This window comes from Gallinula chloropus (assembly GCF_964237585.1).
Source record: "Gallinula chloropus genome assembly, chromosome: 3".
NCBI classification, from domain to species: domain Eukaryota; kingdom Metazoa; phylum Chordata; class Aves; order Gruiformes; family Rallidae; genus Gallinula; species Gallinula chloropus.
This window is the reverse complement of record NC_140087.1, coordinates 116,703,683-116,717,616: the sequence shown is the minus strand read 5'-3', so window position 1 is coordinate 116,717,616 and position 13,934 is coordinate 116,703,683. Positions and strand designations below refer to the sequence as shown.

The 13,934-nt window shown below is 45.2% G+C and overlaps 1 protein-coding gene across 1 annotated transcript; it reads right to left on the bottom strand.

The window, feature by feature from the left end:
* Window positions 1-3,957: 3,957 nt before the first annotated feature.
* LOC311190506 (taste receptor type 2 member 9-like) lies at window positions 3,958-4,911 on the bottom strand (the record flags this gene model as incomplete). Its single annotated transcript, XM_084262442.1, has 1 exon — window positions 3,958-4,911. The coding sequence occupies one exon, from the start codon at window positions 4,909-4,911 to the stop codon at window positions 3,958-3,960; it is 954 nt and encodes a 317-aa protein (XP_084118568.1).
* Between the last annotated feature and the right edge of the window lie 9,023 nt (window positions 4,912-13,934).

Genomic DNA, 13,934 nt, shown 5'->3' with positions numbered 1-13,934 from the left:
CAAACCTGCTCCTTCTGGAGTGCCTTGGTTACAGGTGTCCTTCACACCCAGCTACAATACTCAGGCATCACAATCACAAACAACAACTCTCTGATCCATCTCCCTCTTCTAGATTTCTGAGGACTAATTATTCTGTCTGCACTGAAATGTCTAATGCCACTGGAGGTGCTCCTGAGTACCCAGGCTAATACTGCAGGTCTCCAGAAGGTCCTGTGCTGTAGCTCCTGGCCCTGTGCAGGTGTCTCAGATACCCTAGGACCTCTCAGATGACTGGAGATGCCTGTGTGGGGGTGAACAAGTCAAGCTCCAGCTTTGGCTTTTGCCACCGTCCTGGTTTTCATCTGGGATAGAGTTAATTTCCACAGCCAGGACAGCTGACCCAAACTACCCAAAGGGTATTCCATATGTATGACATCATGTTCACTATACAAAGGGGGAAGCTGGTGGGGGAGGAGTCGCAGCTCAGGGATGGGTTGGGCATCCGGCTCTGGGAAGTGAGCACATTGCATTGTGCAGAGTCTTTTTTTTATTGTTGTTGTTGTTTTCCTCTTCCTTTGTTGTCCAAGTAAATTGTCCTTATCCCAACCCACATGTTTTACTGTTTTCTTCTGATCCCCCTCCCCATCCCACTAGGGCTGGGAGGAGGAATTAGCAAGTGGCCCTGTGGAGCTCAGCTGCTATTTGAGGCTAAACCATGACAGTCATTTCCACTTTCCAAGCCACATCAGCTCCATTCACAGTTGGCCTGGCTGTTGAATTGGTGACAGTGTGAGTGGACACATGTGGGACAGAGTGCCTGTCACCATGCTGATAAACAAACCAGGCCTGTTTCTAGCCCTGAGCCCAGCTGGTGGAGGGTCCTGTGTTTGAGGACCATTTTCCCCATTGTGTGTCTCTCTGGTGAGCTACTTTATGGGCTGTGCACTGTGATGGTGCTGGTTTATAACCTGTCTCCTCCAGTGCCAGATGGATAGGGATGGTGTATCTTGGGGGTGGTGGGGTGGGTGTGATGTTGTGTTTGGCATTCTGTTCATGGGGGTTTCATGGAGGTGGAAGAAGGTATCTTCAGCATAGTTTGCTGGGGCTGCATTCTTCCATGTGAGAATATCTGTCAGATACTGGTTTTGCCTACTGAGCCTTGTGGTGTGTGAGCTTTTGAGGGACATTGGTGCATGGGATGTAGGGAGTAAGAAGGATGTTCCATGGTCTTTTGTGAGAGCAATTGGGACTGTAATGCTAAAGGATCAACTGTCCTGAGCAACAGAAGGGCAAGAAGGAAGGTGTGGTGGTATCTGTCCTTTACAGGCCTTTTGTGTCCAGATGAGATGTTTAACCTCTGCCTCTGTCAGGACATGGGATGGCACAGAGCGTTCCTGCTGTAGAAATGGGACTCGGTGGAGTTTGGCATCCAATCTAATAAGTACAACGGCAAATAAGGGCAAACAGCTGAAGTCAACATGCTCTGAGTGTCCAGTGTTGACCAGATGACTCACCCCCTTTCTTCCTAGAGAAACAACACAAATGTAATTCTTTTTGCTTTACTACTGCAAGAAAACCCAGAAAAGAGTGAAAGTTAATGGTTTGAAAACACTTTCTTTCTTATTAGTCTCTTCCCCTTTCATTTCTGTGGGGATGGAGAGAAAGAGGGAAGGGAGTGCTCTTCTGCCCAGGGAAAAGGCAAGCCTTAGAGTAAAAGTTACAAACTAAGCTTTTTGGCCTTAACTCCAACTTTTCAAGTTAGCATCCTGGGACCACTCCTGTTCACTGAGCAGAAACTCTTCCTCTGTGTTGCTTTGTAGTAAAGAGTACATAGACATTAGTAAGCCTTTCACCTGTTATCCTACAAAACAACTACATCTCTTTTCAGGGAAAAAGAAGGTCTGAGAAGCCTTCTGCTTGTAGAAATGCATTAAAGGTTCTTGAAAACACAGCAGAGGAAAAACTCAAGGGCTTCTTACTGAATGAATCCATGCCAGGTAGGGCTAATGCTATGCCTGAGATGCCTCCCTGGAGAGTATTTTGGGCATATCTTAGAGCTACAAGAATCCTCAGAGGTTTGATGTTCCACACCTGGCAAATGCACTCCTTCTATGCAAATGTTTTGAAACAAAAGCAGAAACAAAACCTGCTGAGATGCATGAAAAATGCATGAGGTAAGATGTTCCTCTTCGACTGAGCTGTTGAAAGAGGTGAACAACTCAGGTTTTGTTCTGTTCATGCTGGAACTATTTCATGTTCAGATAATCTGTTGTGGTATGTTGGTCTTAGCCAGCTGCCAGACCTCCATGCAGCCACTCTTCACTCTCCTCAACAGAATAGGGGTGCAAAAGGAGATGGAAAAAAACATAGATCAAGATAAAGACAGAGAGATCACTCAACAGTTACTGTCACAGGCAAAACAGACTTGACTTGGGGAAAATCAATTTACTTTATTGCCTACTGAAAATAGAGTAGGGTGCTGAGGAACAAAGACAAAACTAAAACACCTTACTTTCACCTCCCCTTCTTCTCCCCAGCTCAACGTCACTCCTTCACTGCCAACTTCTCTAGTGCCTCCTCCTCCTGAGTGGGGCAGGGGGACAAGGAATGGGGACTGTGGTCAGTTCATAACACATAGTCTTTTCCACTCCCTCCTCTTCATGCTCTTCCCCTGCTACAGCACAGATTCCTCCCATAGGCTGCAGTCTTTCAGGATAAGCCCACTGCCACATGGGCTCTCCATCCTCTGCAGTCCTTCAGGGTGTTTCCATCTCCTCTGGCATGTGGCCCTCCACAGGCTGCAGGTGAATATCTGCTCCACCATGGACTTTCATAAGCTGCAGTGGGACATCTACACTACCATGCTCCTTTCCAGGAGCACCTGGAGCACCTTCTCCCATTCCTTCTCTGACCCTGTTTTTCACAGGACTGTTTCTCACCATCTTCCTTACTCCTCACTTCCAGGAGTCGTTTTGCCCTTTCTTTATTATATTTTCCCAGAGGAGCCACCAGTATCACTGATGGGCTGAGCTGTGTCCTGTGGTGGGTCCATTAGATCCAGCAGAACTGGCTTTCCTGGGCACGGGGCAGCCTTGACCTTGCCTCACAGAGACTTCCATGGACCCCTGGCATGGACACCACAGGCATCTGCCTGTGGGTGACCATGAGATGAAAGCATGACTTTCTTTCACAGCACACCCTGCACAAACAGCACCTTCCTCAGTGTGTTACTGAGCCAGAGCCCATTGGTAAGAGCAGGTCTCACAGAAACTAAAAAGCAGACTAAGAGAGCAGTTGCACAGAGCAGGGGAAACCCTGTTTTTCCATGAAGCAGTGCAGGGAGAGGACACATAAGGTCAGGGTGGGAAGTGGGCTCTCCACCCCACCTGTCTGCCCCAAGGCCATTTCTGCATTGCTCTTTATAAATCAGTGAACACCTCTGGTGAGTAACAGTGTCCAACACATCCACGCATGTTATAAAGAATAGCAACCAACATATTCACACCTAAGGTCTAAAGCAATGCAGGACAGTGGTACAACCCATGATGTTGCAAAGTATACAGCCATGGCAGAACTAAGTGTGAACCAGAAGAGATATAAGCGTGTCATTGAGTTAAGGAGTTCCAGTGAGCAAATAAATGCCAGAACATATTTAGAAGGTTTGCAGAATTGTTATCCTCCTTTTGCAGCTAGCAATGGAATAAATTTATCATTTATACTATTTATCAGGTATAAATGACTTCGATATTGGCAATAATTTGGCTCAAAGAATTATCTAAGTCAATTTAGAGTAACAATTGATTTAACTCCTAATAATTTAGTTCAAAGAACTTGAATGACATTTTGTTAACTTTGGTGATGAAAACAGAATATTTGTGTCATCTACACTGGCTGGAGAGCTGCTTTATAGATTAAATGTCTTGGGTTTTGCAATAAAATATCCACATTTTTAATGGGTTCTGGCTTTTCTTCCATTTCCTACCTCCTGCGAACCTTGCACTTAGCACACGACAGAGCCCTCAGCAGGGACTTTTCCAGTTTGGGATTGCTGAAGATCAGAGCAAGGGAATGAACAGCAGGAAAAACATACTGAAATACTAAAACAAAGAACGTCACAGGATTTTCCTTCTTAGTGGCATAAACCAGTGTCAAGATTAAACATACAAAGTTAACGCTGTAAATGAGGAAAAAGGAGAGAATGGATTTCATGGCTTTCACGTGGGCATCCATGCTGAGGTCCTTCACTGAGTTTGTTTGCATCTTGCATTTGTGCTTCCAGAGAGAAAAGAGGAGGAGAAGGGTTGAAGACATCACTGCCAGGAATGAGATGGCAAACCCGAAGCCGCTGATAAAAAAAATAGGGAAAAAATGTTCATCCAGTCTGGCAGTCAGCTTCCAGAAATTTCCTAGGGTGGTGGCGTTGAAGTTGTTGCAGGGTACTTTGTTAGTGATGTCGTAGACAAGGATGCAGATGACCAGGGATAAAAGCAAGGAACACAACAACAGCCACGGCACCATCCTGTCAATTTTAAATTTCAGGTAGGTGAAGAAGTTGTGCCTGAAATTTGCAATTTTTACACAGTAAAACCCACAAAGACAAGCAGAAACCCACAAGTTGGAAGAGTTTAAAAAGGTTTGAATAGCTGCAAATAGTTGGGGGATGGGGTGAACATAGAAGGACCAGGGGTAAACGATTGAAAAAATGCAATAAACCCATGTGATGCCCAAATACCAAAACCTGGTGCACCCAAGAAACAGCATGATCTTCTCATTAGAGTTAAAGCTTTTCTCTTTGAGCCAAGCAGTGCAAAGCACATAAATGATGAAAGCATTTATCCACATGCCAGCAAACGTCTGAAGTGTGACGGTGATGAGAGCTACGACATCGTGTGAAGTGGCATTAAAGCCTTGCAGGGAGTAGCACTCTTCCATCCTCCAAGATGGGTAGCGGTGCTGTGCTGGAAAAGCAGGTTGTTGCCCCGATGCTTAGTGCAGGTTGGCAGCTGCTGTTCCCTGAGTGTCACGTATGGGGACAGGAGTTTTATAGAGCTGGTGGGTGGGGGCATCTTGGCACCGCTCCTATTCAAGGCAGGGCAGGTGCAGGAATGTAAATGTGCTGGGTATTCCCTTACCTGGTATCAGTGTCAGTCCTTGCTATTTGAATTTTGGTTCAGAAGAGCTATGTTGGGTGCAACAAACAATGTAGATGTTTTTCTGCAGTGATTTAGTGGCTGCCCCATGTTTGATTGCTGCCAGGATTCATCATCTGGGTTCTCCTGCCCCTTCATGACCTACGATGCTCACACAGAGGGGTGCACTCAGCAAAGTATAACCACTGTCCTTTTTCACCTGAGCATCCAGGAGCTGCAAAACTCAGCCAAGATCCTGGAAACAGGAGTTCATTTTTGCTATCTGAGGGCACTCAAATCCGTATTAGCTTTCCCACTGGCAATGCCATATTTGTAAGCGAACAGCCACATGGTACAGTGAAGGCATTGAAGGATAAGCAGGACTATTAAAGGTTCAAGTTGAAGTATATAGAGGAAAAGGGCAATTATAAGCATGAGTCCCTGTGCCAGGGCTCAAAAGCCGCCTGCTAGCAACATGAAGATCTCTAGGGACATGACCATGCTGGGTTTCCTCAAGCTTCTAAATGACTCTGAGTCCTGAAAACCTTGGGGTTGAAGGTTTTCCAATGTTTTCAACAGGCAAGGTGCAAGGTGTGTCTTGTAGACACTGGGTTTGTACAGGGCCATGCACATCTGGGTGTCCTGGTTTTGTCTGGGATAGGGTTAATTTTCTTCCTAGAAGCTGATGTAGTGCTGTATTTGGCATTTAGTATGAAAATAGTGTTGATAACACTGACGATTAGTTGTTGCTGAGCACTGTTTTACAATTAAGTTTTCAGCATCCCTGGCCATGCCAGAAAGGAGGAATGAACTTTCTGCAGGAGGTGCACAAGAAGTTGGGAGGGAGCACAACCAGGACAGCTGATCCAAACTGTTCAGAGATATTCCATACTGTATGATGCCATCCTCTCTTCAGTGATCAGCCTTCTGTGCCTGCAAAGAGCAACCTTAGGGGTGCTGGACACAACGCCATTGGCCTGCAGCATCAGTAGGAAGCAGCATTTAATGGATCTCCCACTTGTCTGTATCTCACTTGCCAACATGTCTACAGTGGGTGGACATTTTACAGGCTGGCAAGGAAGCAAATCCAGTCCTTTTTTTTTTGTGCCCTTGAGTGGAGGAATCAGAGCTGGCTTGTGCCATTAGTGGATTTTGTTCCCCCGCAGGAACAGCCCCTTGTGTTTCAGGAGGCTGATTTCACAAAATCACAAGAATAATGCTTTTTAAATTAAAGGTGATGATTTGCCCATAGAATCAAATGAAACCAAATTTTGTTTGCATTTACTCAGTTGTTTCCAGAAATACAAAAAAGCCCCACCAAGCAAACCTTCTCTGATTCATTCAGGTTGCAGGCCACAAGCCTCTGCTTTTGAAGGGGGTGTTATTTCCATCCTCAGCAGCTCTATTGGTGTCATGTCAGGATGGGGCCAGAGTGGTTCATAAAGCAGGAAAAAAAAGTGAGATTGTCTCTGAAGAAGTCACAGAAATATTAAATAGTTTGATAGCTGCTGATCACTCTAAGGGTTAATTGGCTAAGAGTAGTTACACAATGGGGAGGCACGCTGCTTATCGGATTGGGTTATGGCTAGATCAAATAAGAGGAGACTCTGCTTTTCCTTTTAAAGTTCAACTGTTTTGATGGCCTCTGCTTATCAGTGGTTCTGAGGGCTATTCACCTGCAGCATGTTGTGTCTCCACTGGCAGGTGGCACCAGCTGATCTGAAATATATTCATGGAATCATAGAATGGCATGGGTTGGAAGGGACCCCAAGGATCATAGAGCTCCAACCCTCCTGCCACAGGCAGGGCCACCAACCTCAGGCCTGGATCTACACAAGGTTGCCCAGGGCTCCATCCAACCTGGCCTTGAACACCTCCAGGGACGGGGAATCCGCTACTTCTCTGGGCAGCCTGTTCCAGCACCTCACCACTCTTTCTGTAAAGAACTTCCCCCTAATATCTAATCTAAACCTTCCCTCCTTTAGTTTTAATCCATTCCCCCTTGTCTATCCTTTCAAAAAGTTGAATCCCCTCCTGCTTATAAGCTGCCTTCAGGGACTGGAAGGCTGCAGTGAGGTCCCCCCACAGCCTTATCTTCTCCAGGCTGAACAAGCCCAGCTCCCTCAGCCTCAATTTGTAACATTCCTGGAGGACAGGTTCTTCCACAGCACTGGCTGCCGGCTTCTTCCTAAGCCTTCATGGTATTCCCACCTCCTCCTCCTCCGTTTTCTGGCTTGGCATCAGTGAGATTTCATTTCATTTGTCTGTGATTTTAAAACTGTACTCTTTATGCTTCAGGTCAAAAAAATCTGTTAAAGGCAGAGATAAGGATGTGCTATTTCTGTGTTAGTGGAAGCCTATCAGTCATCAGATGGGGTATCATATCAACTCGTGTCATTTAGTCACTAACGTAGGTGTATTATTTCTTTTGATAGTTGATGATGTTGGTGAAGAACAGCTTAGACAGGATGTCCCTGAAATAAACTTGAGTGTTGAGTTACTACAGAAATCTGAGCTAGCCTTTGGGGACCCCTGTCCAGTTCTGGGAGAGTCCAGTGGAAGAACAGGGGGACTGGAGCAATTCTCCTGTGAGGAAAGGCTGAGAGAGCTGGAGCTGTTTAGCCTGGAGAAGAGAAGACTGAGAGGGGATCTCATCAATGTTTATAAGTATCTAAAGGGTGGATGTCAAGAGGATGAGGCCAGACTCTTCTCAATGGTGCCCAGCAACAGAACAAGGGGCAACAGGCACAAACTGGAACACAGGAAGGTCCATCTCAACATGAGGAGAGACTTCTTCACTCTAAGAGTAACCATGTACTTGGACAGGCTGCCCAGAAAGTCTGTGGAGTCTCCTTCTCTGGGGACATTCAAACCCACCTGGATGCTGTCCTGTCCGACCTGTTCTGAGTGATCCTGCTCTGGCAGGGGGTTGGACCCGATGATCTCTTGAGGTCCCTTCCAACCCCTAAGATTCTGTGATTCTGTGATTCTGTTTTTAAATGTGTGTGTATGATGAACCCCAGCTGCTTCTGGAGAGAAGGGAGAAGACTGCTTTGGAGTCTGGTAGCACTCAGAAAGGATGGAATGGCAGGAGCAGGGCATGGGGCAGGGGACAGAAAGGTCCATAAAAGATTGGTGTTGAAAAGAGAAGATGGAAAAGCCAGGAAATTTCCACAAGGATAATTTTGTAGGGAGCCCATGATCTTAATCAATTTGGATACATGTTTAACCGCTCCTGGGGAAAAGATCAACAACCCCTGGACTAAACCTGCATCTCTCCCTGTCTTCTGCCACACAACTGTCAGAAAACCTTTGGCCGTGTTTCTAGTTTTGCTTCTGCTTTTTTGATGTGCATTTGGTTGGTTTCACATGACCAATACAAAGATAAGAAGCTGAAGTACCTTCATCTCTGCCCCAGGGTTTCTTGCAAGGGTTTTTATTTCCTGTTATCTGCTTTATGCTCTGGTTGTGCTGACAGAACAGAAAACATGGTGTAGGGTTGGGGGTTTTCTTTGTTTTTTTCTTCCCTCTACACGTATGTGAGGAGAATATAAGTTATTTCTATAACAAAAGGTCTGAGGATGAGCTGTCTGTGCTGAAATTGTGCTTATATGAGGGCTTTAAATGAAAATGTTACACTAGCAGGACCATACAGTGGCTGAGGTTTGGGCTCAGCTCTGCCTGAGCAATGTGGCACCTTAAAAAAAAATAGAGATAAAATTAGAATCTCGAATGTTTTGTCTTTAAAGCACAAAATATAAAAATAAGCCACTTGAAACACAGGTGTTTGTTGCCATTCCAAACCCACCCCCTCCAGCACCACTCTAGGAGGGAAAGGAGTTTACCAAACTTTCCATCTACCAGCCCATGTGGATATTTTGGATAGCCTCCTGCATCTCAAACGGCATCAAGAAGCCAGATGTTTAGGCAACAGGATGGAGCCACAGCTGTAATGGGATCTGAGACACACAGCACATGTATTTAATTCCTTCAGTCTGAGCTTGGTTCAGGCTTGGGTGGTTGAAAAGAAGTCCACAGAGGTTTCAGGACACAAGCCTGGGAAATACAATAAACCCAACTGCTTCTGTTTCATTTGCTATTGAGTTATGGGGCATTAACACCCTTGTTACTGCTGGTCAGGCAGAACAATGCAGCTGCCCCAGCACGTGTTGTTTTCAATGTAACGGCCCCAGTGATGAGCTGGATGGTGATGAGCAACCCATTTAACTAGTACCAGTGGATCTGGCTGAGTTGTCTAGATGCTAAAGTCAGGAAATCTTAATCATGCAGTTTCATCTGCTGATCCCTTCATGCCTTACCTCATCTTAACTGTCCCAGATCAGGACAGGCAGGAAGGAAATGCAGATATTTTTTTTTACTTTAAAAAGTTCAGAGCATTCTGCCTTATTGTTCTCATTTAATTTTAGGCATAATTTGAAAATTTTAAACAATTTAGGAGTAAAAACTAATAGTAATCCAGCATTACAATCCTACGGATCTCTGCTGTGTTTACTAGCCCTGAGCTCAAAGTTTACAATACTTGAAGTTAGATGATAACATGCAATAAAATCACCCAGCAAAACCTGAGCAATGCCCTGGGTGTCCAAAAGCATTCTTGTTTGTTTCAGCACTCTCACTTTATCTAATAAAAACTGTTATTATCTCTCCTTATGGTCTCTTCCATAATTACTTTGGTCAGAGAATCCTGCTTAACAGCCTCCTGCTCTTTCATCCAGGTAGATATTTTTTATGCATGTTCATATTTTTCAATGTACTCTTTTCACACTTTCTATGCCCAATTATAGGCATTTATGATGTTCTGTTCAACTGCTATTGTTACCCTCTGCTGTGTGTTTCACATCCAAATTGCCATGCAGGTGTTTGGCACGTTCAGGCTGCAGTTTTGTGCTGAATTCAAACCCTACAAAGAGGAACTGGCTTCCCTGAAACTTGAGAAGCTGGATGGATATTTTTTTTTGCATTACCAGTCTGGTTTGTACCACCTTGTGTGATATAACAGCTTTCCCAACTCAAGAGGCACTTGTTTGCACTCTTGCTTGTGCAAAGGACATAAATGCCTGAGACACCTCTCTGTCCTTATCTGTACTACACTGGTGATAAAGCCAATGCAAACAGACTAACCAAAGGCATTATCTGCATTTGATGTCCTCTTAATATTTGAAAACAGTATTTTATTTCCATTTGCATCCAAGCTACTGAAGTGACTTCCTTTCTTGGCACTCCTTCAGGGAAAGCAAGCAAATGACTTCCACCTGGTGTTGGTTAGGGGCAGGGTATCTCACTGCAGGTTTGGCACTGATGTGTAGCTTCCTCCTTGCTTTCGGATGCAGCGTTGGGTTTATCTGACCAAATGTTGAAGGCAACAACCTCTCTTGCTGTGCAGGTCACTGTGCAGTCAGTGGGGAGGGAGGTGGCTCTTCCAGGCCATCTCCCCTAAAATAGAAATCTAGAACAGGCCTGGTGACTCATGTCCCAAATGCCTGTTGCTGCCCAGGGACTGTAGAGGTGAGAAGGGACCTGGCTCAGAGGCAGATGCCAACATTGAGACTGTCTAAAGTTAGGTCAGGGACTTCCCCAAAGGCTGGGAAGGACTGTCAGGAAGCTGGTGAGACCAGCTAGTGTCTGTGTCTAGGAATGCAGTACAGGGCTGCCCTTGGGTGTGGGACAATGGTGCACAGGATTTTTGATGCAGCTTTATTTAATTATTTATTTTTAAATACACACAATTATTTCTGAATGGACATGAAAAGTTAGGATTTAAATCTGTATTTAGGAACCAAACCTGAAGGCTGCTCAGCACCTTTGAAAATCAGGCCAGTTATTTAAATACTTTGGTAAGCACTCACATAAAAATCAGCCAATCTAGTGTATGAGGCCATAAGGCACCTGTTGTACTTCCCAGTACTGCTCCTCTTCCTATACTGGTCGAACTGGAGCTTGTCCACTGCATCAGTGGACAAGGGAAGAGCTACAGATGTCATCTACCTGGATTTCTTCAAGGCCTTTGACATGGTTCCCCACAACATCCTTCTCTCTAATTTGGAGAGACAGGGATTTGATGGGTAGACTGTTCAGTGGCTAAGCAATTGGCTGGATTGTCATGTCCAGAGGGTGGTAGTCAATGTCCCAAAGTCCAGATGGAAGATGGTGATAAGCAGAGTTCCTCAAGAGTCTGTGCTGGGACCGATGCTGTTTAATATCTTTATTAATGATACTGACAGTGGGATTGAGTGCACCCTCAGCAAATTTGCTGATGACACCAAGCTGAGTGGAGAAGTTAATGTACCAGAGGGACAGGATGTCATCCAGAGGAAACCTGGACAGGCTGGAGAAGTGGGCCCAGGTGAGCCTCATGAGGTTCAATAAAGCCAAGTGCAGGGTCCTGCACCTGGGTTGGGACAACCCCTGTTATTCATACAGGTTAAGAGATGATGTGCTGGAAAGCAGCCCTGAGGAAAAGGACTTGGAAGTACTCATGGATGAGAAGCTGGATATGAGCCACCAATGTGCATCTGCAACCCAGAAGACCAATTACATCCTGGCCTGTGTCACAAAAAGTGTGGCCAGCAGATTAAGAGAGGTGATTCTGCCCCTCTGCTCTGCTCTGCTCTGCTCTGGGGAGACCTCACCTGGAGTGCTGTGACCAGCTTTGGAGCCCTCAGTACAAGAAGGACATGGACCTGTTGGAGTGCATCCAGAGGAAGGTCACAAAAACTATCAAAGGGCTGCAGCACCTCTCCTATGAAGACAGCCTGAGACAGTTGGGCTTGTTCAGCTCAGAGAAGGGAAGGCTCTGGGGGGACCTTATAGCAGCCTTCCAGTCCCTGAAAGATGTCTATAAGAAAGCTGGGGAAGAACTGCTCATGAGGGCATAGAGCAGTAGGATGAGGGTAATGGTTTTAAACTTGAAAAGGGCAGATTTAGGTTGGATCTTAGGAAAAACTTCTTCAATATGAGGATGGTGGATCACTGGCACAGGTTGCACTGAGAGGTAGTGGAGGCCCCATCTCTAGAGATATTCAAGGTCAGGCTTGATGGGGCCCTGAGCAATCTGATCTAGTGAATGCTCACTGCAGGGGAGTTGGACTAGATGACCTCTAAAATTCCCTTCCAACCTTACACATTCTATGATTCTACCCAGAGCTGAAGAGCAATAACATTTGCCATCACCACCTCCTGTACAAATACTGCAGCCAGTATGCACTCCTCTTTGAGGTGGGGGGAGAAAAATGAAACAAGAAGGCAGTCACATCTGGGATGGACTCATTGGCAGTCTGTGGAAGGATGCTGAAGGTACACACTTCTCTGATTTCTGCCATTGTAAACCTACAGTCATGAGAAGACTACAAATCTCAAGTGGGAAATCCTAAAAAATGTTTAATTCTACCTTGGTCTTGCAGTTGAGTTAATCTGTAGATAACAAAACATAGAAGGTACTATGCAAAATGGGTGCAATGTCTGAGGCTTCGCCTTTCGTGTATTGATCTTGTGTGGAGGACCTTCAGAGTGACCAGTGTCTACAGGAGAGAGGTGTGACTACAGAGTGGAACATGAGCTCATGCATGTCCTGGGATTTTACCATGAGCAAAAGGGATCACGATGACCTATGTTCAGATATGGTGGGATGAAATTATGGAAGGTATGATGCAGGTCTGAAACGACTGAGAATCATCTGTAGATGCATATCCCTCTATTACAATGCTGAAATGTTGTGAATCAGAGCGTTACTTAGTCATGGGTAAAGTATTTTCAGAGATGTTCTGTAGCAAGTTTTATTTTTGGTCTTGCCTAATCACATGCTTATGTTTTTGTCTAGGTTTTTCATATGCCTCTGGCAGACACAGTGACAGCAGTTTCCTTGACGACCTCAATACAGCGTATGATTATGTGTCAGTCCTGCAGCAGGGACCATATTCTTTCAACATCAATAGCAACGTGCCTTCCATTGCAACAAAGCATCCTGAATTTCATGAGATCGTGGGCAGAGGTTGGATTTCAGCAGGACTGATTTACTGAGGTTGAATTTCATGTGCAACTGCAGTGAGACCTTCTACTGACATACCACTTTGAAAATAATTACTCAAGCTTCATGGTAACGTGGATGGAGTCACAAGAACACTTTACCCTGGGGATCCTCTCACAATGGTAAGAGAAACTGTAGGTCTTACACAGCAGCAAACTCCATGGTGGCCAGATCCACATTTCCTTATAGAATAGCATCGGAGTGAATCCAGGGTCTGACACCCTTCATACAAACAGACTTTCCTGTAATATTACACGTAACAGTTACAGTTTCCTTCATGGATGATCATCATCATGCAGTTGATGATGATAACATCTCCAAGTAACACTAGTCTGGAATCAGGGTCTCCAAAATCAGAGTATTTCTACATATGTTCTCTGCCTATCTAAAGTTTGATAAGACAATTGGGGTCAGTAGCATCAAGTGTGATAATCATACTGTCCAGCTGCACTGGCAAAGCTACGAAAGTAAATGCTCCACATGCTGTACAGTACTGACATACTGTGCTGACATATGTCCTTTCAGGAGGAAACATCATACATGCATGGTAACAGAGATGTGAAAGTCAGGCTGAATGCTGTATTTACAGAATGGCATTATCAGTAACAGCCTTATTTGATATTAATCATAGGGAAGGGACTCATAAGGAGCATCAAGTTCAACTTCTGGCTCCACACAGGGCCAGCCAAGTCAGAGCATGGGACCGAGGGCATCGTCCAGGTGCTTCTTGAACAATGCACTCACTCACATATTCTGACTTGGCTGGCCAAATCACAGAACCA